The sequence below is a fragment of the Aspergillus welwitschiae genome (assembly GCF_003344945.1).
Source record: "Aspergillus welwitschiae strain CBS 139.54b unplaced genomic scaffold BDQ94scaffold_49, whole genome shotgun sequence".
NCBI classification, from domain to species: Eukaryota; Fungi; Ascomycota; class Eurotiomycetes; order Eurotiales; family Aspergillaceae; genus Aspergillus; species Aspergillus welwitschiae.
Window position 1 is genome coordinate 1 of NW_020798743.1, and position 24,591 is coordinate 24,591.

Here is a 24,591-nt window from a genome sequence, read left to right on the forward strand (position 1 = left end):
TAGTAGTAGTAATAGTAGTAGTAGTAGTAGTAGTAGTAGTAGTAGTAGTAGTAGTTGTTAACTGTGTGTTGGGGGGGCAAGTTGTTAGGAGCATATGAAACAGGATGTATTACTGTACTGAGTTAGCCATGGGAAATTGAACCATTGGCTGTATCTTGAGTTGCATTGATTGTGTGCATTGATAGGAGTCGATTGCTAGCTGGTGCAATGTGAGATTATGACTAGTCTAAGCAAATCACTTCAATTGCGGAATGTGAGATCTGTTCTGTGAGCTGGACGGAGGCCGACGTTGACGTTGCATGTGAATGTGCGGCTGAAGTGGAAGGATGATCTGGCGATAGTGTAGACGATCGATTAATTCCCGATCGGAATCAGCAGATCTCAAGTCACGCTATCTAAGAAAGAATATTGTGCATGCATAGTACATCAGAATAGTTCACCATTTGCTGTCTGCTTATTGTTCTACCCTAGCAATCAATGGAGTGGCGGTCTGTTCCGCTGATTGTTAGGGTTGGTCAACTCCACAAATCCCGGATACCGAGTCATTTGCTATAGACTCAGCTCGGCTGGTCGGAGTATATTAAACGGAATTATGAAAAGAAGCTGCAGATAGATAGCTGTTGTGTAAGCCTTCCTGCATCGTGATAGGATGATCTCTGACTGACGATCCCCGCGGATGACCCGGCGATAGCAAGTCATCCTAGCATCACCTCGGCCCGATCATCCCGTCGCCTCGGCGCCTGCAGATCACCACTCTGCCCATACTACAGAAGTATGGGATGCCATCCGAGGAAAAGCGAGATTTCACAATGGAGAAGTAATCCCGATCAGCAGCAATACAATGCATCACTGTCCGTGGGTGACCGGCTTTGATTTCCGTCGTGAAGGCGACACAGAGATGGTCCGTGAAGCTACATGATCCACTTTCTTGCATGACACCCCCGGGTTTAATTAAACTAGTCCAATATTTATTATTATTCCTTCTGCTCCCCAGCCCCAATTCTTCTTGTCTGTCTGTCAATTTGTACTGCGCCATGGCTTCCATCTCCGTGTCTCCCTTCCCCGACGTGGAGATTCCCTCCGTCGACCTCTGGTCCTTTCTCTTCGAGCGTTCAGACCGACCCTATCCACCCTCCCATCGTATGTCTCTACTATCGCATCATGCCAGATATCACTTTTCTCAATTCTAACATCCAACAGCCCTCTTCGTCGACCCCCTCACCAACCGCAGCCTCACCTTCCAGCAAATCCGCCAGCGCGCCCTCCACTTCGGCCACCACCTCCAATCCCAATGGTCCTGGCAACCCGGCGACGTGCTGGTCGTCTTCGCCCCAAATGCCATTGACCTACCCCCGCTGATCTGGGGTACCCTGGCCATCGGCGGTGTCGTCTGCCCGGTGAATCCCAGCTATCGCGCCGAGGAACTGCGTCATCCGTTGACCGATGCCGGCGCCAAAGCCATCGTCACCACCACTGCGCAAGCCCCAATTGTATACGAAGCTATCGACCGTGTGGGCCTCTCCCGCGACCGTGTCATCCTGCTCGATCAGCTAGAACCATTATGGAATTCCATCAAAGTCTCGGACTACACCGCGCCGCACCGTCCTCCCATCCAGAACCCCGAAAAAGACCTATCATTCCTGGTATACTCCTCCGGAACGACCGGCCTCCCTAAGGGCGTGATGCTCTCACACCGCAACATGGTCGCGAATTTGCTCCAAAGCGCTGTTGCCGAGGAGGGCCAGCTGGTCTGGAATCAAGATCGCATTGTGGGCGTTTTGCCGTTCTTCCATATCTACGGTATTTACCCCACCATACCACCGTTTATTACAATTGTTGTTGAATACTGATTTTCAATGATCCATGAAGGAATCGGCTTCCTCCTTAACTACACCGTCTACACCGGCGTGCCCATGTACGTTCTCCCGCGCTTTCAATTCCCCTCTTTCTGCGATACTATCCAGCGCCATCGCATCACCTACGCTTATGTCGTGCCCCCGGTTATTCTGGAGCTGGTCTCCAACCCTGCGACTACGAAGGACTATGATCTCTCTTCGTTGAGGATGGCGGTCTCTGCTGCGGCGCCGCTGGCGGTGGATTTGATCCATGCTGCCAGGGAGAAGTTGGGTCTTGTTGTTCGTCAGGCGTATGGAATGAGCGAGTGTGCGCCTGCTGTTCATTTCCAGGTATTATTATCCCCATAACCCCCCTTTATACATCACACACAAAAGAACATAATTGATGAAATATGGGGCAAAACAGACCTGGTCCGAAGCATCTACCCACCCCGGCTCCGTCGGCCGGCTCATCTCCAACATGAAAGCGAAATACCACCCCATCCATGACGACAGCTCCTCCAAAGAAAAGGAACTCTGGGTTCAAGGCCCCAATGTCTTCCTTGGGTATCTGAATAATCCCACTGCGAACAAAGAATCCTTCTCTGAAGACGGATACTACAAGACCGGGGATGTGGGGTACGAGGATGACCAGGGAAACTTCTATATCACGGATCGAGTCAAGGAGTTGATCAAGTATAATGGATTTCAGGTGGCGCCGGCGGAGTTGGAGGGGATTGTGTTGGGGCATCCGGCTGTTAGGGATGTGGGTGTTGTTGGGGTGAAGAGCGGGTTGGCGGGGAGTGAGTTGCCCAGGGCTTATGTTGTGGTTAAGGGGGATGTGGTGGGGGATGAAAGGTTGGAGAAGGAGATTGTGGAGTTCGTGGAGAAGAGGGTTATTGGGTATAAGAGGTTGAGAGGGGGTGTGAGGTTCGTGGAAAGTATTCCCAGGAATCCGTCCGGGAAGATTCTGAGGAGGGAATTGAAGAGGTTGCAGAGGGAGGCGAAGTTGTGATGATATTTGGTTACAGTAGTGTGTGGGGTTGTATATGATGTGATATGGAATACTTGTATATTTGTTTTGGTATCTCCCGGGTAAAATATGTATACACAGACATCCCAGATGTCCGATCACACATTGAATACCTTCAGCGTCTCCTCCACCATCCCCCTCCACCCCCTCACTTTCCTTTCTCCTTCCTCCCCTGGATTCCGTATCCCCACCTCCACAATAGCCCTAACATGATTCACCACCTTCTGCATCCCCTCCTGCCTCTCACTTAACCTCATCCCCTCCAACACCCTCTCCTCCCCTCTACTCTTACAAACCTCCTCAAACACCCTCTCCAACCGATCCCTCTCCGCCTTATCCTCCACCCCATACCGATAATTCCACAGGAACGCCCGCACGGGATTCCACCGCGGCGCCGGCACCACACTCGCAAACTCCCAGTCCAGCACGGCAGTGATGGGGCACTCGGGGGACGATGGATCGCACATGATGTTCGCGAAGTGGAGGTCCTTATGTGCCAATACATATGGCACATTGTTCAGATTGTCATCTGATTCCAGGACTGAGATGAACTGCTCCAACCGAGGAATGAGATCCCTATGCGCAGATAGCGATGGATGGATGCTAATAGCGTGAGTATATCGCTCCACACAAGCAATATTATACCCCGTGTAGCTTGCATATCCATCACTCTTGAACGGATTCAATGTTTCCAATGTCTCGTCCGTCCCGGACCAGTATGTTTCCAGATCCGGCACCTGCCAGTAGGTCTCTTCAATAGGCGGACCACGCACTATCTCCTCCTCCACCTTCTTCTTCCCCTCCCCATCGCCACCATGTGATAATCTCAACCCTCCCACATAGCCCCCCTCCCACGGATGACTATGTAACTCAACCACATACCCTGCCAACTGCTCCACCAGCTTCATTTTCCTTCCCTCATCAAGAGTATCATATAGCTCTGCAACAGACACCCCCGGTACCCTTTCCAACAAGGTGAACTCATACCCGAGGGGATTATCCCTACTCGCCGAGTACGCGATCACCGCTGGGACGGGGATATTTGTGTTCCGCCGTACCCAGGTCATAACGGCGACTTCGTTGAGGGTCTTGACGGTGGGGATTTGCGCGCCCGAGATGCGCAGGACGAGGGTGATGCTGCCGTCGGGGTCATTGCGGGCGGGGATTGAGGGTGTTGCTGATGCTGCGGTGGAGGCGTCGAAGTGGATGAGGGAGATTGTGTGGAAGGCGGCGGAGACGTTTAGGGGCGAGATGGTTGTTGGTGCGGGGAGGGAGAGGGAGAGGATTAGAGATGTTATGGAGGTTGTGGGGAGGGGGGGTGGGAGGTAGGTTGTTGGTGTGGTGGTCATTGTTGATGGTGGTGTTGTGGACGTCGTGGTCATGAATTAGAGCGGGTGGTGGCTCGGAGAGTATGCCATGGTGGTTGAAGGCTGTTATTGTGGTTTATATAGTTAGAAGCTTTTGTAGTATCCTCATGAGGATATTTTGACCATATCGATGGACGCATGATTGTTGCATGACTCATAGTGTATCATGTATCATCATGGAGCTAGCTGGCGGAGGCTGAAGCGAAGGATGAAGCTAGTCTGAAGCGCAGACATGATGATACGTAAACCGACGGCGTTCCTGGATACGCTTATCGTGTGGGCGGCGCAATTGACTGATAAGCTTCGGAGATGATGATATCCCCGGCTTGGATGGAGGACGTTTACGTTTGGTTTGGTTCAGGGGCCGCTATCGGTAGCACGTGATATGTATATGCCTGAGGCATAAATGTTGTTGTTACAGTAGAGGGCCGTGAGCTTGGACGTGTCGTCACGCAACCATGTCAAGTGCAATCTATGTAAATAGAGAAGAAATTGCATTGTTACGCCGTGATCCAATATTGGAGATCCTTGACAACATGGTGATCACCCAACACTGCCAAGCGGAAACCAACACTGGAATAACGATCTGCAACTCTATCTCCATCCGCCCTACGGTAGATCCAAGATCTGGGCGCCGAGGAACTAGGCTTTAGAGGGGACTTAGATAAACGACAATCTAGATATTACTTGTCAAAAGAAGGACATTGCAAAGTCTTGCTCTCAAAACAACCGGTCAAATTAAATCCTCAGAAACGATAGGATAGGCAAAACAGCGTGCCCTGCCAATACAGCATAACAATGAACGCCTTGATGCTGCAAATGTCTGATATCATGGTATCATCCAAAACTATGTACAAATGTTTCACTTCGACTGGTCCTCCGCATAGGCCGTAACTCATCCTAATGCTTGGGATGATACTGGTACAAATGCCAGTTCTCCATGACCCACCACTCCGCCACGTGGGCCGCATCACGCACCCAGTCTACCGCATCACTGCCGTGATCCTTTTCCAGCCTCTTGGCCAGATCAACCAGGTTGAACTCTGTGACCGGGTGCTGCTCCTCCGGATCCTTCTCAACGTTCGTGAACCGCCACTCGACATCGTCGACGAGCGGAATCACCAGTCGGTATTCTGGATGGGCAGCAGACCGCACCGCCAGCCACGAACCACCAGTGTTCATGACCGTGAAATGCCAGTTCTGGCGGCCGTCCATTTCCGGGACGAGCTCGCGGATCATGGACTGGCCTTCATAGATAGAGAGCAGGTCCTGCGCAGTGTGGGTGCTGTTGGGCCCCAGCGAGGATGATTGGATCAGCAGGTCCAGGATGGTAGGGACCACTTGCTGAGTGATCACGGGGGTGTTGACTTCAATGGGTGGGAGATGAGGATGCGCGAACACCATTGGAATATGGAAACTGCCGATGTGGGGGTTATCGTATGGGGTGACGCCGCCGTCATTCGGAAGGGAGAGACCACTGTCCTGGTTAGTATGAGTTGCATTGAAGCATAGATGGTAGACTTACTGATCACCTGCCATTACAAGCAAGGTCTCGTTGATAACACCCTTCTCGGTCAGAATGTCGATGATCTCCTGCAACCAGTCGTCGATATATCCGATCGTGTTCAGATATTTGTTGATGTCCTCATTGGAGTTGGTGTTCTTGGATGACACCATCTCCTCATATGCATTGTCGGGCATCCCCCACGGGTGGTGTGTCGTGCCCGTCAAATGCGTCAGGAACAGTCGGCGGTGGTTGTGTTCGGCATCGTCGATCGCATCCCGCACGTAGTCGCCCAGCACCATGTCGGGGTATCCGTAATAGTTGACCTCCTTCGACGAGGACGCGGAATGTGTTGCATTCGCCATCTCCAAAGACTCTTTGGTCACGACGTCATGGAATCCCAGTTTCGGTGTGAGTTTGTCCTGATTATCATAACCCTCGGTGACGGACTGCATCCATGCTGAATGCCATGGCCAGGTACGGTAGTCGGACTGATCAGTGGTGCTGTTGGTATCCACATCATCCTGGTGGTTGAATGCGTCCAGAACATGCGGCATGCACGGCTGATAGATGTGGTGGTTATATTCGCGGTTAAAGTCGGCGACTAATGGCGTCACTCCGCACACTGTCCCGACAAGACTCTTCAGGGTGTAGGTACCCGTGGTGAAAGCGTTGCGGGCACTAATGCCGCCATATGCACGTCGGCCGTAATCATGCTCGTTATCATGACCGAATCCGGCGTCAAATCCGGTCAGAAACTCGGATGTGCGGGTAAGATTTGCAACCAGCTTTTGGACGTCGTCGGGGATTTTCTTATCTGAATATGTTTTGGCGATGCGGTTCCACATGAAGGCGTCCTTACGCAGCGGAAAGACATCGCTCCGAGTACTCTCCAGTTTGATGAGGATGACATGTTTAATCTTGACGTTGCCGCTGGACAAAACCTCCTGCAAGGAGTCCAGCACCGGATTCTGCAGGTTAGACACATGCAACGGATCGCTTTCGGGGTTATAGTGCAAGCGAGGCACATCAGTTCTGGTCCAGTCTTCAAAGCCAGGCAGTCCGCCCTTCGGCAGCCAGTCCCATTTGGGTACCTTGTCTAACGGTGTACGATTCTCCAGCCACTCATAGTCCCCTGGCAGTCCCCCAGCGCGGACGGGGGAGTGCCGATGGCCACCGATGAAGGGTGCCACTGGCAAGGCTTCTGACAAGAACATGTAAGCGGGATCCCAAGGTCGAACCACCCGCAGTAAGACCAAGCTGAGGAATGGCACCCAGACGGCGATCTTGATCAGAATTGAGTGTCCTCGTCTCGCAACAGGTGACACTTCGCCATACGGCTCGAGAAGGTGGATAGAAGAGCCATCGTCACTCTTGTCGTCGAGATAGTCATCCACGCCGATCTGCTCGTAGATCTCGGGTTCCGGCAACGTGGATCTCGGGCGGAACGCACGAACCCGGCTCATACAGCGGAACAAACATTTGAAAGGCTGTCCCAGGATTGTGAGGATGCCACCAACAACGCGATGCAGTGGTGCAGACAGAAACCAGGCCACGGTCAGCAGAATGCCTTCCACGATCAGGAACCCGGTTAATCCCTGCAACAATGTGCGCATCGCGGCGGCATCGCGGTGGAAGGTCTTGGCCTGTCGCCAGTGGATTTCGGCACCGGTGACGACGTAGAAGGAGGTATTCGCGGCGGTCATTCCGGACATGATCAAACTAGATGGGTCAGTTGTTGACAGAACGTTTTTTTTGGTATGTTCGCAGCCTACCTAAATGGTACAATCACCAAAGCTGACAACAATGCGACGGTGCGCCAGTGGAATTTCTGAGTGAAGAAGCGGATGAGGAGGGTGAGAATCACATCCTGGAAGAAAAAGGTCGAGCCCCAAAGGATGAATTTAGGAGGAGGGAGGGAGTGGATGTGAGCGTATAGATGCAACAATTTGGCGCCAAAAAGTGCGATGAAGGAAACGGTGAAGAAATATCGGCGCGTGAACTCCCATGTGTAGTCGAAAAACTCGCCAGGAGATGTACGCAGACGCTGCAGGGCAGGGCCGCAGCGACGGAGGGGATTGGAGAGCTTCATGGTGCAGCAGGAAAGTCACAGTATCTCAGCAGACGGACCGCATAGCACCACGAACTAAGAGAGTACACCCATTGAAGGGTGAAGGACGGAGATGGCGTGACCGGGATGGAAGCCCGGAATGATGGAAGAAGGCGTCAAAAGCTGAAGAAGGGAATGAGGGGTTCTTCAAGGAGAGAGGAGGAAGAAGAAGAAGAAGAGGAGGAGGAGAAGGGAAAAGAGGAGAGAGATGGGGAAAGAAGAGCAGGACGCCATGATGATGGAGGCCTGAGGAGGTGGAGTCTTTCTTACGGCCAGCAATCACGGATAGAGCCGCAGTTTCAATTCACAGCCCTGCATCAAAACAGGCAATATAGCACGCTGGCCAGTCCAACGAACTGGGCGAACTCTAAAGCTGGGTGGTTCACGGTGTGCCGACCTCCAAGCAGTCTAGTGACTTGGGGGGGCTACCAGTAGTGCTCCGGAACTAGTGGCCTCTACTACACAGTACTACACAGTACTAATGACCGAGGGTGAATGGGATGGATGCCTGGTGTAGAGAAAGTTGGACCCTGAGGGCCCTGGACCCTGATGGTCCACCAGCAACATGGCAGCCATTGGCTGTGCAGGCGAGAATCGGTAAAATTAGAAGCAGCGGCGTTGCCAGACGTGCCCCGAAAGCCAATCACCCTCGGAGCCAAGCCCCGCAGACCCTGGGAAGTCAGTCTGAGACAGGGGGAATCTTAACTACAATTATCATCGGTCGTGTGTTCCGGGGCAATCCATCCCAAACATCCTTTCCATTAATTGCAATAGGGGTTACACTAGAGGGTTTGTTGTTTGAGAATAATTTTGTCCCCCACTGATACAGTAGATACAAGCAAAAAGCTCTTCCAGTCTAGTTGCCACTATTTCCAGCGATCCGCAGGCTTGTCTTTCGCCCCCAAGAACACGTGTTGGGGACTTTCCTCTTCGGTTTGACTGAACGATGCACCTTTTATTTTCATCCCAAACAGGAGGCCTGATGCCCCAGAAGAGTCTAGTCCGGACCCTCCGGGCGTGACCACATTCCTTTTTGGGGCCCCCGAGCGGGGGGTTACATCCGCTCTGTCCAATCAACAGACAGACATCCTGTGGAATACTCCACCGCCAAGGCTTCCAGAGAAATCTCTTGTCCGTTCAATTTATTCCCCTTTGATTATTGTTATTCACAATTTTTCCCGTTCTGCCTCTTCCCGCTGTCTCACTCCAACACTGTCTTACATAGCCCCCTTCTACCCAATTGCCATTGCATCTCTGCTCTCTTGGCCAGTGAAATCTTTCCCGTGTTGCATCATGCGTTGACGTGCCGTTAGTGTTTTGTGGAATTGTAGGTTCAACTGTAGGTTCGATTGCAAACTGCACCAAGCAGGCACGTAGCACGTGTGCATACCTCCATATGATGTTAGAATCCGCTCATTTGCATGGATACATGGGACCAGCTGCAACCTCGCTTCCCCGCTCGTCCATCGGCATTATTCTCCTCACCAACTCACCTGCACGAGACCAGATGCTGATGTGGGAAACACCTCCGGGTTGCCAGACCTTTTGGGGAGGATCAAGGAGGAACAAAGTCCTTGGCACACGGCAGTCCCACCGGATTCCCTCTCTTATTCCCGACTCTTTGTCTCTCTTGTTGTCTCTCGCCGCTATTATTAATAGACGCGGTGGATCGTAGCGGATACATGGCATGGCTCCGGATATCACCGCCATCACACTTAAAACCCGAAAATGAGTGTGCATCTCACGACGAACCAACAAACACCCTGAGTAAGATGATCATTGACCCCCAAGACCCTGCATGGTCTTGGCTTAGAAGCGTCAAAGCGCTGTTGACAGAATTAGTCATGTTGGTTTCATCCGTATCGCAGGCAGAAAACGTGTCACCGTTTTTGTTGCCTGAAGTTATTGATCCCTCATTGCCTGGGTGTTACCTAATGCTCTCAAAGGATTCGGCCAGTTCTATGTGACATGTAATATTGCTAGCTTTCGTCGCAGAGGTACTGTCAGGGTCCTTTCGCGTCTGACCTCGCTCTCCGCGGCACTCAGCCTTGCCAAGTAGTGAGCCATTAGTTGTTCCAATCAGGCCGCGCAGGCTTAGTCTCATTCTCCAACATGCCTCTTTCTCTAACACCCTACCAGTAGATTGGATTTCTGGGCTCAAAGGATGTATTACGGGTTTTGATGACTGAAAAAAGGATGTGGCGGTGACACCGCCGGTCATCCGAATATATATATACATCGCCTCTGCGCATCATTCCACAAATCCGTACCTTTCACACATGACAAATGATGACTAGTAGTGCAGTAACTTCAATACGGCTACTAAGTAATATTTCTCTTTGGTCATAAGCAGAAGAGTTCATCCAAAGGTATGAATGAACATAACTGACTCTTAGTAATATGATCTCTGTCAGCCGGGCATCGCAGTTCGGCCCAGCGAAGATGATCCCTGCGCCCCGAGGGATTTGCCAACTCAATCATCGCGGGGACTGCTTAGAAAGCTCGACGATCATGACATCATTCTCTCCATGTCAGAAAGTGCATCTCACATGCTGACAATCTGTGAACTTACGGGCGACCTGTAGTCTTGGCTGGGATTCCAATACTACGCCCTAAAATCTCACTTCCTGCAGGGAAAAAGATTCATTGTGACTTGCAGAATATCGGGTGGCATGTAATTGACAGGTCGGTGCTAAACCAGTAGTGTTTCCCCCCCTCCATGACTGGGGTGGACTTGGTGTCCGTGATATTCGATGCTAAACCATTAAAACCAAGGTCTGAGGTGACTATTGTCCTCTCTCAATGGCCTGATAGGTATAGCGCGAGGACAGGAAACAGGAGTGGCACTCTAACGGGAGTCATAAGCTCCCTGTACATCCATGGCAGATGTACACGGTCTGGATACATTAGCCCCTTGCTGGAGAGTTTTGAGTTGAGCGCCCACTTGGAGAAAGATACATGTGAGCTTGAGCACCACAAGCGTGCAAAGTGAAAGACTATGTCTGGGTCTTAAGTGCGTGGGTATAACGACGAAAGCTTCTCCTTTGTTATGCCGGAAGGTGCAAGCAACCGCAAATGTGTTTCCATCATCTCTGTTATTCAAACCGGACGAAGTATGCATAATAGAGCCCGGAATCTAATCGACATGCAGGGTTCACCATGGCTTCCCAACGGAGAAGACTGCTTTGCTTTACTCATCGGAAGCCTAGGTGACGGCCCGCAAAATAATAACCGTCTTATCAAAGATGTGATACAGACTTCTTACGGAAGGGAAACAGTTTCCAAGGGTGTCGAGAACACGATTTTGTTATATGCAGTTATGCACGTATTCTGTGGCCTGGGGAATGTGGACGGATGTAGAATCCCGGCAAGAATTCGGTTGATTTCCGTGCCTGATTAACATCGGCATTCATTTCGCGGGCTGAAGCAGCACTACTTAAATTGTGTAGTACCTTGCCCAGGTAATATTCCTCTCAAGCATTCACTGATACTCCAAACACAATATGGTGAAAACTAAGCTCCGTGTCGGCATCGCAGGCCTTGGCCGCATGGGTACGTTCAATCCGCCATGAAGTTCAGCTAGTTACCTAACAACTAAAGGTAAACGCCATGCCGTCAATTTTCATGAGTTGACCGCCCGAGCCAACGTCATTGCAGCGAGCACGCCTGATGGTGAGGAAAGGGAATGGGGACAGGAAAACCTGGAGGGAGTGACGATCTACGCCGACTATGATGAGATGCTCGAGAGAGAGGACTTGGAGGCTGTGGTAATTGCCAGTATTACGGCAGTACACGCTGAGCAGGCTATCAAGGCAATCAAGAAGGGCTTGCATGTTCTGTGCGAGAAGCCTCTCAGTATTGACCTTGATGTTGTGCGTCCTACCAAATGCATGAAGCCTTGTGTTCTAAGGTGCTGACATATGTCTTGACACGAAGGCTCAATCCGTCCTTGACGCTTATGAGAAATCTCTGAAAACACACCCTAACCAGAAGGTGATGTGTGGCTTCTCGCGCCGCTTCGACGCCTCATACCGCGAGGCTCATGAACGGATCACGCGGGGCGAATTCGGTCTCCCTGTTGTATTCCGCTCCCAGACTGCGGACTTGATCGATACCTCGGGCTTCTTCGTGGAATATGCAAAGACAAGCGGCGGTATCTTCCTCGATTGCTCCATCCATGACATTGATCTCATGCTGTGGTTCCTTGGCGAGGACAGCAACATAAGGAGCTTGCAGTCTGTGGGAGTCACTGCCGTGCATCCTGGCTTACAGGAAAGCAATGATCGCGACAATGCATTGGCCACGCTTGAATTTGCGGGTGGTAAGATCGCTGCTTTGTACTGCACGCGCATGATGGCGGCGGGACAGGAGGATATTACTGAACTTATCTGTGAAAGGGGTTCAATTCAGGTCAATTTCCAGCCACGAAAGAACCATGTTGAAATTCATGACGCTGCAGGCGCTAGACGGCTGCTTCCACAGCACTATTATGAGCGGTTTAGGGAGGCTTTCATCACTGAGGCTGCTGAGTTTACTGAGTGTTGTTTGGAGAATAAGGCTCCGCCGATTAGCCTTCGGAGCTCGGTTAAGGCGGTCGCTGTTGGGCAGGCTTTGCAGCGCAGTTTGATTAGTGGAGAGAAGATAGTTTTCGAGGGTCAGACCTTAAAAAATTAGATAGAATGAAGTGACACTCGCGATTCAAGTTGTTTTGTTGAGGTGTACTGAGCCGACCTGATTATGGATAATGATGATCGAATATGACAAATAGATACTGAGAGATACGAGGTCCGTAGAGTCAAACGAAGCAGTATGGCTCATTGAACAACTAGAAACAAGACTTATATTAATACTTGATGATGCTAAAAAACAGGAACCAGAGAGATACTACTCTAGAGATTACAGAAATAATCAAGCTATAAACAGAAGAAGGTATCCTGCCTTTCTATATTATAAGATTATTTCCAGAAAGAGGATTAGGACTTATTCTATTATATAATTTATCTTGCCGTGAATAATCTTGAAAATATATTAGATAAAATCAGAAATAAACTGAGCGTGGCTATATTTTATAATAAAGTCACTTAGGATAGAGCAACATATGCCTCTATAATATTCAGTGCATGAACAAATGATTTATAGAAGTAACTGTTGCACTTGCAAGACCACCCTGACTAAGTGGATTAGTGGATTGCCTTCTTTGTTGAAAACGCACGATGGGCTGGCCACTTGGAAAACTGGAGAACCTCGGAGACTTCAAAAGTATTTGTTATGATACCCCGCATTTATACTTAATGGGGCTTAACATATTCCTAACTGAAGCCAGGGTATCTATAAGATAATAAAATTAATATGCTATCGCATTGCTGTGGAGGCAGCATTAGAGTCGGAGTAGGTATGGACGTGGTTGGGCGAAAAAAGGAGATTCGCAAATGTCACTGGGCTCGGTCGAAACAGCGTGATATTTATGATTATTCGTTCGCCGACCCCGAACTTTAATGTAGTCTACCAGGTCCAATAGAGTATGTTGACAGCCCACTGTCCGCGTGTTGCGACGAGCCACTTGATGGGCTAATTCGGGGAAGATTAACTCGAATCCGAGTACACAGGTAGGTGACACCTGCCGTGTAAACCTGCTTTCCTAAACCTGGCGAGAGGTTGGAGGCTGGATGGCAGTTAATGCAATGTAACATTGCCATGCTACTATTTCCCGCCTTGTGCCAAGTTTTTCCGTTGTTGTGAGTGCATTAATATTGCAACGGAGTTGTAGTGAGACCAGTAATGGCTACTGTGTGCTCTTAATAGTATTGTCTTTTATATAAGTGGCCCTCCCCTATAAACTATAAGTAGTATCCACCCCCAGCTCTCTAAAATATTGTCTTACATTCATGATCGTTGACAGATAAGGTAGCAACAAGGGTGCAAAAAGAAGCAAGGGACATTCAAAAGTACATTTCTGTTTATACAGCACTCACTCTGCATAAGATACCTTTTCATAGTCTTGCTAATTAATCTTCCAGAACTTACCAAATCCTTATTATGTTATTGAAAAATATTAGTGGACTCCTATTCCTGGTTGCAAGTGCCGCAAGCAGATTCTCGATGTCGACAGACCGATATACTGTACCAATCCCCGAGGGAATTATAATTTTGGAGACCCGCAAGCAACTCAACGACATGGCAGACCAATATCCTATGGGAACCTTGGACGATAGGAATGGGGGATACTATCTGCTAGACCATGATGCTACAGTGTTAGCTATTGCATCAGATTCTCTCTGTGAAGAACTGGACTCCTCAATGGAATCGGCAAAAAGGTTTCATAGCAATGACCCAATTTCTGATAATGAAGCCGAGGGTGTTGCACCTCGGAATGCTGAAGCAGCCAATTCTGGCCTATCAAATCATTGCACTCACCCAATTCAATTCAACTAATATTCTTATACCTGATCGAGCCCGCTAAGTTATTTGCACTCACCCACGCTGTCATACACATGCTCCTTGTCGGACCTACAGCGGTTACTATGTGTGTTCGTCAAGTTTCCATTGGTGTTTCTGAATACAATATGAGGAAGATGTTGTTTATGATACCTTTACAGGAGCATTGTGAATACGTCACAAGCGAAGCCGGATTTGTTTTTTTTCTTATGCCTTCTCAGCTAGAATGGAGCAGTTCAACATTTTGGATCAAAGCCCACTATCCAACATAGTGACAGGAATTAAGAATCCCCGGAGATTCAATCAAAAGCTCTATAGGGTTGTCTTCGGCGAACTTAATATATACTGTACGAGTTGGTTTCATGTGGAGAATGCTGAGGAAGATAGCCTTCTATAGGCTAGCCCAGGGAGAGAAGCTCAACAAAACGAACAGCGCATTAGTCAGGTCTTGAATATCGCCTCGTTAGAAGAATCAGACCTTCATAGATTAATGCAATTGATACTAGTCAGTACGCTTAGCGAGCAGCTTAATATAGTGTTTTCAAATATAAGATATACAGCTGTAATTTATGTTATTAATTCAGTTTTAGGCTTCTAGCGGCACGAGGGCTAAACCCAACCAGTCAAAAAAAAAAAAAAGTGACATTTACATATTGGGTGATTTCGGCTCGGTTTCCGCTTGATCCAGGACCCGGGAGACCAAAGTCTTTGGAGGAAAAGATATCTTAATAGACTACTGAGATTAAGAGCGTGGATTCTGAGCGAGTCTGTAAACGCCAGAGTATCCAGCTAAGGGAGTCCAGATGCTGTCATGGTTAATGTGTTTTGCGTAAATTGAAATAGGTATGCCATCTTTTCCCCTGCCAATTTTCATCGAACTCAGTCAGCTAGATTGTGGTATATCACTTCAAAATACAGACACGTCGCCCAAAGGCTGCCCTTACCTCTCTGCTAGAATGGACAGGCAGTCTGACTCCTGCGGAACACGTATTGGCCTCTCGGTGGTTATTCTCCGGCGTGGTTGAGCTTCCCCGCAAACGCAGGTCGAATTCCGACTTGGCATATATCATCTCGTCGATTCTCCTCGGACCATATCCTGGTATGGGATGAGCACTTACGTGTCGATCCTTTCTCTAAGCCGTGTCTATCACATTCCAAGATAAATAATCCGTGACCCTCATTGGCCTTGGTTGCGGAGGCTCCACTCTACAATATTCTTGCGCTTCGAAGCCTCAAGCATCCTAGCGTAAGTAAGTACACATACAGAATCGTGGGAGGCGTGTAAATTACATGGCAAAGAATACACCCTATATTATTTCTACCTGTAGCGGCCGTTTCTGTACCTTCAATACAATGCAGATAGTCATTTGTTAATCGATCGTGATCCTAGGAAGCTCCGCCCCGCATCTGGCTCTACGACTACAAGGCCGAGCATTGTGAGAAGCAAACTTACATCGAAAAAGAGACATCTAATATATCTGAGAACTAATATGAAACTGCTTTCTGTAATCCATCGCTGTCATATACGCAGTCCGATACCATATCGCGCAAATCTAGAAGCCCTCAGGCTAAGGAACTACGTCGTGAAAGAGAAACCCAACATCCCCTTCTTGGAATACTGGAGAGATTAGTCATATATATCACTAGGTGAAATACCTAGAGGGAATAGTTTACTCAATCAATACATGGCTATCAATGTACTTTTACGGATTGTCCATTTCCTGGAAAGAGAACATCGATTCGAATCCCGGTATGAGGCATGCATGTCGGGAGATTGCACATCTCATGACTATATTCCCGAGTTAGCGATCCGTCTCAAGCTTTGAGAAGGGTTGTACGCCATTTGAAGCGGAATTCGCTTTCCATCAGCAAGCATGAAACCGCTTTCCGCTTACTTACGGGGCGTGAAGCCAGTAGCTTACACCCTTCAAGCCATTAACATTGTATACGAAATGCATGCGGATTCTTGTATCCGAGTGACACGAGATTATATCTCGATAGGTTGCCTTGAGGGAAGGTACCAGGTATTTAAATCCATCCGCAGTCATCAAGGTCTGGTACCCACTGAGCAGACACAATTATCTCAAAGAATATACTCCAAGATATCCTTCCGAAGCTACTAAGCAAGAAAGCCATCATGCCATCTGTCGAGATTTCGCTGGCTCCAACCAACATCGAAGTCACCTCCGACATGATCGATGCAGTGAACGTCCTAAGAGCCAAGAGCACCGACCCCACAACATCGAAAGATCTGTACGACGACTCCGAGTTTGACAAAACCAAAGACAAGACTACCTTTCGCCAATTCAACGATGCCTGTGACCGTGTGAAGAACTTCTACGCGCAGCAACACACCCTACAAACCGTGGCTTACAACCTGAAAGCCCGACACGGCTTCCACAACAAGACGCGAGCCCATATGACGGTCTGGGAAGCCATTGAAAAGCTCAACACCTTCATCGATGAATGTGACCCCGATACCCAGGAGTCACAGATGACACACCTTCTTCAGTCTGCTGAAGCAATTCGCCAGGAGGGAAAGCCGCGCTGGATGCAACTTGTCGGATTAATTCATGATCTGGGAAAGTTGCTATTCTTCTTCGGCGCACAGGGCCAGTGGGATGTCGTGGGTGATACGTTTCCTGTTGGATGTGCTTTTGATGATCGCATCATTTTCGGTACGGAATCTTTCAAAAACAATGAGGACTTCAAGAATCCGATCTACAATACCAAGTTTGGGATCTATTCTCCTGGCTGTGGACTGGAGAATGTGATGCTTTGCTGGGGTCATGATGAATACTTGTATCACATTGTCAAGGATCAGTCGACAATTCCTGATGAAGGTCTTGCGATGATCAGATATCACTCGTTCTATCCGTGGCACCGGGAGAATGCTTACCACGAGTTGATGAATGAGCATGATAAGAAAATGCTTGCGGCAGTGCGGGCCTTTAACCCTTATGATTTGTACAGCAAGAGCGATAGCGTGCCGGATCCAGTGAAGCTGAAGGTAAGAATACCCAGGAGCTCTTCCGTGTGAGATATTGCCACTAACACTGGTTTTTAAATGAAAAGCCTTACTATCTCGAGCTGATTGACGAATACTTCCCTAACAAAGTGCTCCGCTGGTAAGGGGCTGGAGTCAGACACCTCGACTGATCGGACCTCGAACATCCATAACCCATTTGACTGGCCTCTTAACTAGAAAGTGTTATACCAATGCAAGTGTATCTAGATCTTATGGACCTGAACCTTTTTAGAGCACTAGCATTCCAAATTGCTGAATTTACATGCTATTTCACATTCATCTGCAGGGTACAACAGGTAGGAATTACTCCAAGCAGTGCTAGCTAAGCAACGATACGAGTAAATTATGGACCCATATCCCTATGAACCTAGCGTTTCTTAGCCCTTCTAAACCATTCCAGCAGTCTACTTGAAAAATGACCTACTCAAACCTTCTACTGTTCGTCCAGCCTTCCACTCCTCCGGACCAATGGCCGCAGAGAGTGCGACAGGCCAACCCGGGAATGCGGGTAGAGCACCACCATGTAATGATGTACGCAAAAGAGCTGCCACCCATCCCGAAGGAACCCTGGGATACTGTTCACGTGGCAACTATTTCCTCAAGGAATGGGTACCGAAGCTTCAGTACGTCCAGCTCTTGAGCGCCGGATGCAATCAGCTACTGGGAATGCCATTTTTCTAAGATGCCGATATTGCATTTTGCACGTCGAGGCAATCATCCGTGAACGATAAACCTCTCGTGATTGAGTCACGCCAACTAATCCCCTTTCAAGTCCCCAGATGGCGGAGTGGGTTTTCTCGACCTTCCCAGCGTTTCAGCATCATAGTATGGCCGAAGGATAAATTTATCACCGTCATGTTAGACACTAACTAGTAGAAGTTCCGGAATATCTCTTCATCATGGCTCTGGTAATCACCTGTCGCGGTGCCCCGAATCACAAAGTGATAGGCTTCGCCTACTGGCACAATCTCTGAGCTACAAACGAATACATCCTCAGCAGAATCTCTGGACGACTAGTCGCTTTCATCGCAACCCTGCGCTTCTCCGTCTACATATTCGCCTTCACACCAGAGCTCCTGGTGATCACTGCAGGCGAGATGCAAACCCCCCGCGAGAACTTTCGGCGTGTTTTGTTCGACTACTCATCTTCTATATTCCCGGTGCCTTGTTCATTGGCATTTTTTGCCCCAGCAACAATACCCACCTACTAGGAAGCAGCTACTGGGCAATAGCAGCCAAAGACGCAGGCATCAAGAGTCTAGACTCAGTGATCAAAGTTGTCATCCTGTTATCAGCCTGGTCGGCAGGAAACTCATGGCTATATATTGCCACTCGCACTTTATATTCCATGGCAACTCTCGGCACTGCGCCTAAGATCTTCAAACGGTGTAGGGCATCGGGTATCCCGTACATGTCTCTGGCGTTCACCTCGTTATTTTGCCTCCTGGCGTATATGAACGTCAGTTCCTCCGCTGCCACAGTCTTCAACTGGTTCGGGAACCTCGTGAATAGCGGTGCATATTTTAGTTGGGTATGTGTCTGCATCATATACATTCGCTTTCGGAAGGCGACAAAAGCACAGCGCCTTGATGTTGCGGGATTACTATATTGGTCGAGATTTCAGCCATATGGTGCGTATTTTGCTGGCAGTGTGATCTTCTTGTTATGGTGATCAATTGGATTTACGGTGTTCCTTCCCGGGCAGTGGGATACGTCCACGTTTGTTGCTTCGTATGTTGGGATTCCTATTTCTGTGGTCTTTTATTTGGGACGTAAGTTGTTGAGACTTGGCTGGTTCCGTGCGAGGATGTGGATCTTGTTACTTGTCTAGCTGAGATAGTTGCTGCAGAGATACCGACTTCTACAAGATCTAGGGGATGGTTGGACGGGATTAAGGTCATGTCTGCATGAGTGTTTATATGGACTGGTGGGATGTATTATTTTGAGTTCCTAAAAAAAAAGACCTAACTCCAAAATAAGAAGCCATGGGCAGGATTTCTGTTCAGATCTATCGTCACCTACTTTGTCTATGAGAGGCACCTCTCTACTCAGATAATCAAACATGCTAATTCATTACCTCGACTAAAAACATATCTGAGTACAAATCGGTCTGACACACCAGCAAGTTCCAAACCTACCACTTCCACCAGCTCGTAGCACGCCAATAAACTCCCCCAGCCGCCAGAGTCACTCCCAAGAACAGCGTAACATTGCTAACTAGCGCCTCTTCCTTAACCCGACCAACATAAGTCGCCTTCTTCTTCGCCACCGCAGCGGACCCACTACCCTTGAGAATGAAGTCCGCCCACCGCACCTGAGACACCTCTTTCTGGTACTGCACCACCGTGAAAGGCCAGTTGTTCGTGATCAGGCCCTCATCAGTCTTGTACCAGCTTTGGCAGTTGGGGTCGGCGAAACTGGTTTCAGCCAAGTGTTTCTGGACCCGCTCGTTGTATTCTCGCAGCACTTCTGGCCGGGGCTGAATGACTAGCGTTTGGTCCTTCTTCTTCGCATCCGCCACGGCCCGGATCATTGTGCTTAGGTATCTTGATTGAGCTTCGATCATTGTGATAACGGAGTTGTGGCCTATTTCTGTCAGTGTATGCATTCTAATAAGTTCGGATGGAAAGATGAACGCACCCAAATTCGTGTTGGGTCCATAGAGCATGCCGAAATTCGGCACATCCTCGACCGTCATACCATAGTATGCTCTCGGCCCGCCCTTCCAGATATCTTCCAGAGGTCGGCCACCAGCACCGTACACCCGGATCGGGTGCAGGAATTCCGAAGCACGGAAGCCAGTGGCCAGTACAATGAGATCGTATTCCTGTTGGTCATCGTCTGTTTGCACGCCCGTGGCTGTGATGCGTTGAATCGGTCGGGTATTGAGATCGACGTGACTCGCGTTCAAGGCAGCATAGAAATCATCGGAGATGAGAACGCGCTTGCATCCAATGGCATAGTTTGGGGTCAGAGAGTCCCACAATTCAGGCTTATCGGGCAACTGGCTTTTCATCCATTCCTGTGATTGCGCCTCAAATTGGCGGGCTGGGACTGTGCCGGGGGTGACAAGGACGTTGTATAACCATTCTCGGTAACGCATCTGCAGAATTCGCTTGCACCAGCGCAAGGGAGGTGCATATGATAGCAAGAAATGCTGGATAGCGCCGATTTTCTTGTTAGAGCGAGGGAGGAGCCATTTCGGACTGCGCTGGTAGATGGTGATATGAGCGGCAGTTTTGGCTAGTTCGGGGACGATTTGGATTGCCGAGGCGCCTGTCATTGCCGTCAGCCTTTGATGTCAGACTAATTCATTGGGTATGAAGTAGATACCGTTTCCAATCACGCCAATCCGCTTGCCAGAGAAGTCGTAGGTCCAGTCCCATCTGGCGGAGTGAATCAACTTGCCGGTATAGTCATCCAGGCCTGGAATGGAGGGATAGCTGGGCACATTTAGTTGACCGACGGCTGATACCAGAAAGTCGGTGGTGAGTTCATATTGCTCGTGGAATTCGCTAGCCTTAGCGCTGTTCAGGGCCACCTTAACCTTCCATTGCTGTTGCTGGTCATCCCAGCGGGCTTCTTGTACAGTTGTGTTGAAACGGATGTATTTGTAGAGCCCGTGTTTCTGCGCGACATCTGTCATATATGTCTGCGGATGCGTCAGCCTCATATTTCCAGAATGGAGGACAAGATTACCAGAAACTCTTCCTGACCCGGATACTCTGCTGCCCAGTCGGGACGTTGTTCGAATGAATAGCTGTACAAAGAGCTACAGACTACACGACTCTTGGTTATTCATGCCAACAATCATGTTGAACCGGTCGCTTCTTACCGTCCGATGCACAGCCCGGGTAGAGATTGTTGGCCCAGGTTCCACCGACCGAGCTTCCCTGCTCGAGTATGACGAATTTTCGGATGGGGGTTCGATGAAGGAGGTCAATGGCCATGCACATCCCTGGAGTCTGTTAGCTACAGAGTTCACAATTCCCCAGGTCACAAGCATGGGGTTCATGTTCTACCTGATACGCCGGCTCCGATAATCACGACGGTGGCACGAGTAAAATCATAATTTCCCACATGCTGAGTGTAGTTGGAGGGCATGATGGAAGTGAGCGGTGGCCATATAACGCGTTCGAGGAAGTAAAATATGGCACATTGAGGATTGGGATTGTTGTTTCAGCTGCGCGACTTTGTACTATGTTCCAACCCCGCTCGCGTCGGGGAGAGGCACCTCGGCTCGACCGATTCCCCTCTTGACCCCTGCATCGCCAAGGACGGAGATGGTGTCGCGATCAATTTCAACTCCTTCAACCATTGGCAACTCAGCTGTAGCCATTGCATTGGTTTGCATTAGGTAGGTGTTGTAGACCCATATTGAGCTCATCATTGGGCCACACGGAGCCCGGCACATCCGTACTGAACAACACCGGAACTAGTCTAGCTGATAAGCGCCGCCCTTCGGTTCATTCAAAAAGAGAAAAAAAATTCCATTGAGACGCCGTACTAACCAGTCTAATACCGAGTGTGTACTAACATGGATGCGCGGAACTGATAGATCACATCTATTACCCTCTCAAGGCAAGACGTGCTAGATGTGGACTTCATTCACACTGAGGCGCTTCCTTCCTAACATAAGAAAATGATCAGATACGTCAAAATCTTTCCCATTGATGATAGCTATTTCTGAACAGAAGTTCCGGACGCCTGATCGATGCCTCGGGGGCATCTCCGACCTGCCACGGGCGGCACTCAGCTTGTTCACAGCCGGGATTCATACGAATCAATCGCACTATCAAAGGCATCGTCCACATCTCCAGTCCCTTGTCGGATGGTCTCCTTATCAGCACCGACGGCCTTGCCCTGCAGCGCCACAGAAAGAGCAACTGTCCGACTCCTCAAATTCACCAGATTGAGCCGCACTGCACTGCCCACGCCGGCGCCTATGAAGAGATCTCTCTGCAGTTAATAATGTCAGGATATCGCCCAGAAAAAGAGTGAGGTTTCAGGATTGGTTCCAACCTTCATGACGAGTGCGGCAATTGACGTCCGCATGATCGGCTCCAATCCCACCAAGGATTCAGTCACGCTATTGCTCTCCTGAGCGGTCCACTCCGCCGTGCTGTTGGTGTCGGTGGCCACTCCCTCGAGGTCCTTCTCCAAGTTACTCTCCTGGTGGAAGATTTCGATGGCCGCGGGAAGTGTCCCGTCATAGCGATAAATGGATGCGCCGAATGTGCCTATATTGGCATTCAGGGTGGACAGACCACGAAGGACAATTGAAATATCCCGTCTGATGACATGGGAGGTGGCAAGCGAGACATAGGCCAGAAGGGCGGTTCCGGTAAGTGCGAAGCGCATTTTGAGGGCTTATCTGGTGCTTAGTGTTCTTTCTGCTATCTGGCATTTCTTTTTCTTGCTAAGACGAAGCAGGCGTGGTGCAATCTATATACCACATTCATCCTGATGTTGGAACCTCAACCTGGGAACAAGCGGTCTGCTCTGTATGACCTCGCCAGGAATGCTGTATAACAGGGGTTAAGTTCACCCGTGGACTAACTCCGTCGCATGAAGGATCTCATTGTTGTCAAACCCGGACATGAGGTCTCAACCAAAGATTGACACCTCTCCGGGTGCAACAGTTCCACCATCGCGGATGAAGCTTTGAGCTATTCAAGAAGCCAGAGCACCCTTGCCATAAACTCCAGCCTTTGAGTGTACAGGGGTAACAGCCAGGTTGGCGGTCGGGGATTGTAGGTTCAACGTTCGTACACCCTTCAGGACAGACAAAACCCGGGCTGGAAAAGTATTCACGCTTCCGCCTTCCTGTCATACTAGGCCGGGCTTCTGGCAGGTGCTAATACACATTAGACCAACAGAGCAGTCACCCTGGTTAAACAGAGTGCTTAACAAGGACACTGTCTCTAAAGGTGAAATTCTCCGACCGACTGATCGCCATATTTCAAGGTTCACTAATGTGCGGGAACCGCACACAAGCACTGACAGCACACGACCCCGACACAATGCATGGATGCCATTAACAACTGGCAGGAACCGTGCGTTCGCTTTGGCCTATATCGAAACTACATCTGAAGGAGGAGTCTTCCATGCCGAGCGCAGAGAATGCAAACACTAGTAGCATATTTGAAAAGGATACTGGGCGTGTTCAACTCCTGGTACACCCAGACTTTCACATAAATGACAACACGCTAGGTGGAGTCCCTGGGCCGACGGCCTCTCCACAGAGGAGGCAACCCGACGGAAGCTCAGGTCGGACTTCTCTGCGAGACAACCATGTCCGGGCCAACCAGTACAAGACCAGTTGAATCGGCGTCTGAACGCCATCAGATGCCAAGATGGGCCAACGATCCATGTATTAACAACGGCTGGACAGAGAGGAGAATCTTGTCGCGCTGCATGGCCTAGGCAGCCCAGAACACCAGCAAGTCCATGGAGTACTCCGAGGACAGCGGAGAATTGATTCCGTGCGAGTGATGAGCGGCATGCACGAGGTCTGGTCGACTAGCAGCCAAGTGGATGCTAATGTGGGCAGACCAGCTGTGACCGAAAAAAAAAAGACGAGCAGCGCCAGCGACCGCATGACAAATCAGCTTAAGACTGGATGACCGATGAAGCAGACAAGGTCAATTGATTGGTTATCACCCCAGCAGGTTATCCACGAGGAGATCAGGTCAAACCAGGTGCGGCAGAAGGTCCACACATGGCCAGACATCTAGCTACATTCACGCTGTCTGCTGTCTATGGTCTCCTGTGTACGCCGTACTTGGTACGTGATAAGATAGTATTACGTGAGGGGCAGTTCACAGGGGGAAAGGATGCCGACATGGTCGGTCTAAGAGCGAAGCCCGTAAGCAAGCCGACCGTGGTGGGAGCGACATTCCGACCGACTTACTCACCGGGGAGCTGACCTTCTGGTTCTCCGTGGGGACTAAACCGACTCGAATGAGCCGTAGTGCTTACCATAGGCAAGTGGGGAATAAGCCTCCAAGAAACTGCCTGGGGAGATTAGTATGTGTTCGGTGTCACAGTTGGGGTTGGGGTTTGGGGCTGATGGCATTTAGCCTAAAAGCACCCGTGGAGGCGGCTGGGAATTACGATGACTTTATATTATTAATATTAACATTGATGGTAAAGAGGTTGCTTTCTCCTTTTAAGGCATCTGATTCCTACGTCCTGGTTACGCAGTATATCAAGGGGGAGATAAGGTGCTTACCACGGGAGAATAATAAATCATGGGTGCGATGGCAGCAGCTTATCT

The 24,591-nt window shown here is 49.6% G+C and overlaps 8 protein-coding genes across 8 annotated transcripts; 3 read left to right on the forward strand and 5 right to left on the reverse strand.

The window, feature by feature from the left end:
• The first annotated feature begins 1,007 nt into the window (after window positions 1-1,007).
• Window positions 1,008-2,908, forward strand: BDQ94DRAFT_102340 (acyl--CoA ligase). The gene is made up of 4 exons (XM_026763364.1): window positions 1,008-1,140; window positions 1,201-1,800; window positions 1,870-2,186; window positions 2,263-2,908. The coding sequence occupies exons 1-4, from the start codon at window positions 1,035-1,037 to the stop codon at window positions 2,848-2,850; spliced, it is 1,611 nt and encodes a 536-aa protein (XP_026621044.1). The 5' UTR covers window positions 1,008-1,034; the 3' UTR covers window positions 2,851-2,908.
• Window positions 2,909-2,966: 58 nt separating this feature from the next.
• BDQ94DRAFT_175019 (phosphotransferase family protein) lies at window positions 2,967-4,217 on the reverse strand (the record flags this gene model as incomplete). The annotated part of the gene is made up of 1 exon (XM_026772430.1): window positions 2,967-4,217. One exon carries the CDS (start codon window positions 4,215-4,217, stop codon window positions 2,967-2,969), a length of 1,251 nt encoding a protein of 416 aa, XP_026621045.1.
• A 652-nt stretch (window positions 4,218-4,869) lies between these two features.
• Window positions 4,870-8,107, reverse strand: BDQ94DRAFT_152778 (sulfatase domain protein). Its single transcript, XM_026768038.1, has 3 exons — window positions 7,515-8,107; window positions 5,761-7,461; window positions 4,870-5,712 (listed from the first exon to the last, which is right to left on the reverse strand). The coding sequence occupies exons 1-3, from the start codon at window positions 7,829-7,831 to the stop codon at window positions 5,136-5,138; spliced, it is 2,595 nt and encodes an 864-aa protein (XP_026621046.1). The 5' UTR covers window positions 7,832-8,107; the 3' UTR covers window positions 4,870-5,135.
• Window positions 8,108-8,938: 831 nt separating this feature from the next.
• On the reverse strand, window positions 8,939-10,015 carry BDQ94DRAFT_152780 (uncharacterized protein). Its single transcript, XM_026768039.1, has one exon. The coding sequence runs from the start codon at window positions 9,587-9,589 to the stop codon at window positions 9,263-9,265; it is 327 nt and encodes a 108-aa protein (XP_026621047.1). The 5' UTR covers window positions 9,590-10,015; the 3' UTR covers window positions 8,939-9,262.
• A 1,337-nt stretch (window positions 10,016-11,352) lies between these two features.
• On the forward strand, window positions 11,353-12,523 carry BDQ94DRAFT_183742 (uncharacterized protein; the record flags this gene model as incomplete). Its single annotated transcript, XM_026774485.1, has 3 exons — window positions 11,353-11,401; window positions 11,450-11,721; window positions 11,786-12,523. 3 exons carry the CDS (start codon window positions 11,353-11,355, stop codon window positions 12,521-12,523), a joined length of 1,059 nt encoding a protein of 352 aa, XP_026621048.1.
• A 3,898-nt stretch (window positions 12,524-16,421) lies between these two features.
• BDQ94DRAFT_163063 (inositol oxygenase) lies at window positions 16,422-17,416 on the forward strand (the record flags this gene model as incomplete). The annotated part of the gene is made up of 2 exons (XM_026769659.1): window positions 16,422-17,294; window positions 17,360-17,416. The coding sequence occupies 2 exons, from the start codon at window positions 16,422-16,424 to the stop codon at window positions 17,414-17,416; spliced, it is 930 nt and encodes a 309-aa protein (XP_026621049.1).
• Window positions 17,417-19,359: 1,943 nt separating this feature from the next.
• On the reverse strand, window positions 19,360-21,416 carry BDQ94DRAFT_183743 (flavin-containing monooxygenase; the record flags this gene model as incomplete). Its single annotated transcript, XM_026774486.1, has 6 exons — window positions 19,360-19,898; window positions 19,953-20,588; window positions 20,646-20,964; window positions 21,012-21,091; window positions 21,148-21,270; window positions 21,335-21,416. 6 exons carry the CDS (start codon window positions 21,414-21,416, stop codon window positions 19,447-19,449), a joined length of 1,692 nt encoding a protein of 563 aa, XP_026621050.1. The 3' UTR covers window positions 19,360-19,446.
• Window positions 21,417-22,073: 657 nt separating this feature from the next.
• On the reverse strand, window positions 22,074-22,673 carry BDQ94DRAFT_175024 (cell wall mannoprotein 1 family protein; the record flags this gene model as incomplete). Its single annotated transcript, XM_026772431.1, has 2 exons — window positions 22,074-22,271; window positions 22,335-22,673. 2 exons carry the CDS (start codon window positions 22,671-22,673, stop codon window positions 22,074-22,076), a joined length of 537 nt encoding a protein of 178 aa, XP_026621051.1.
• Window positions 22,674-24,591: the final 1,918 nt, after the last annotated feature.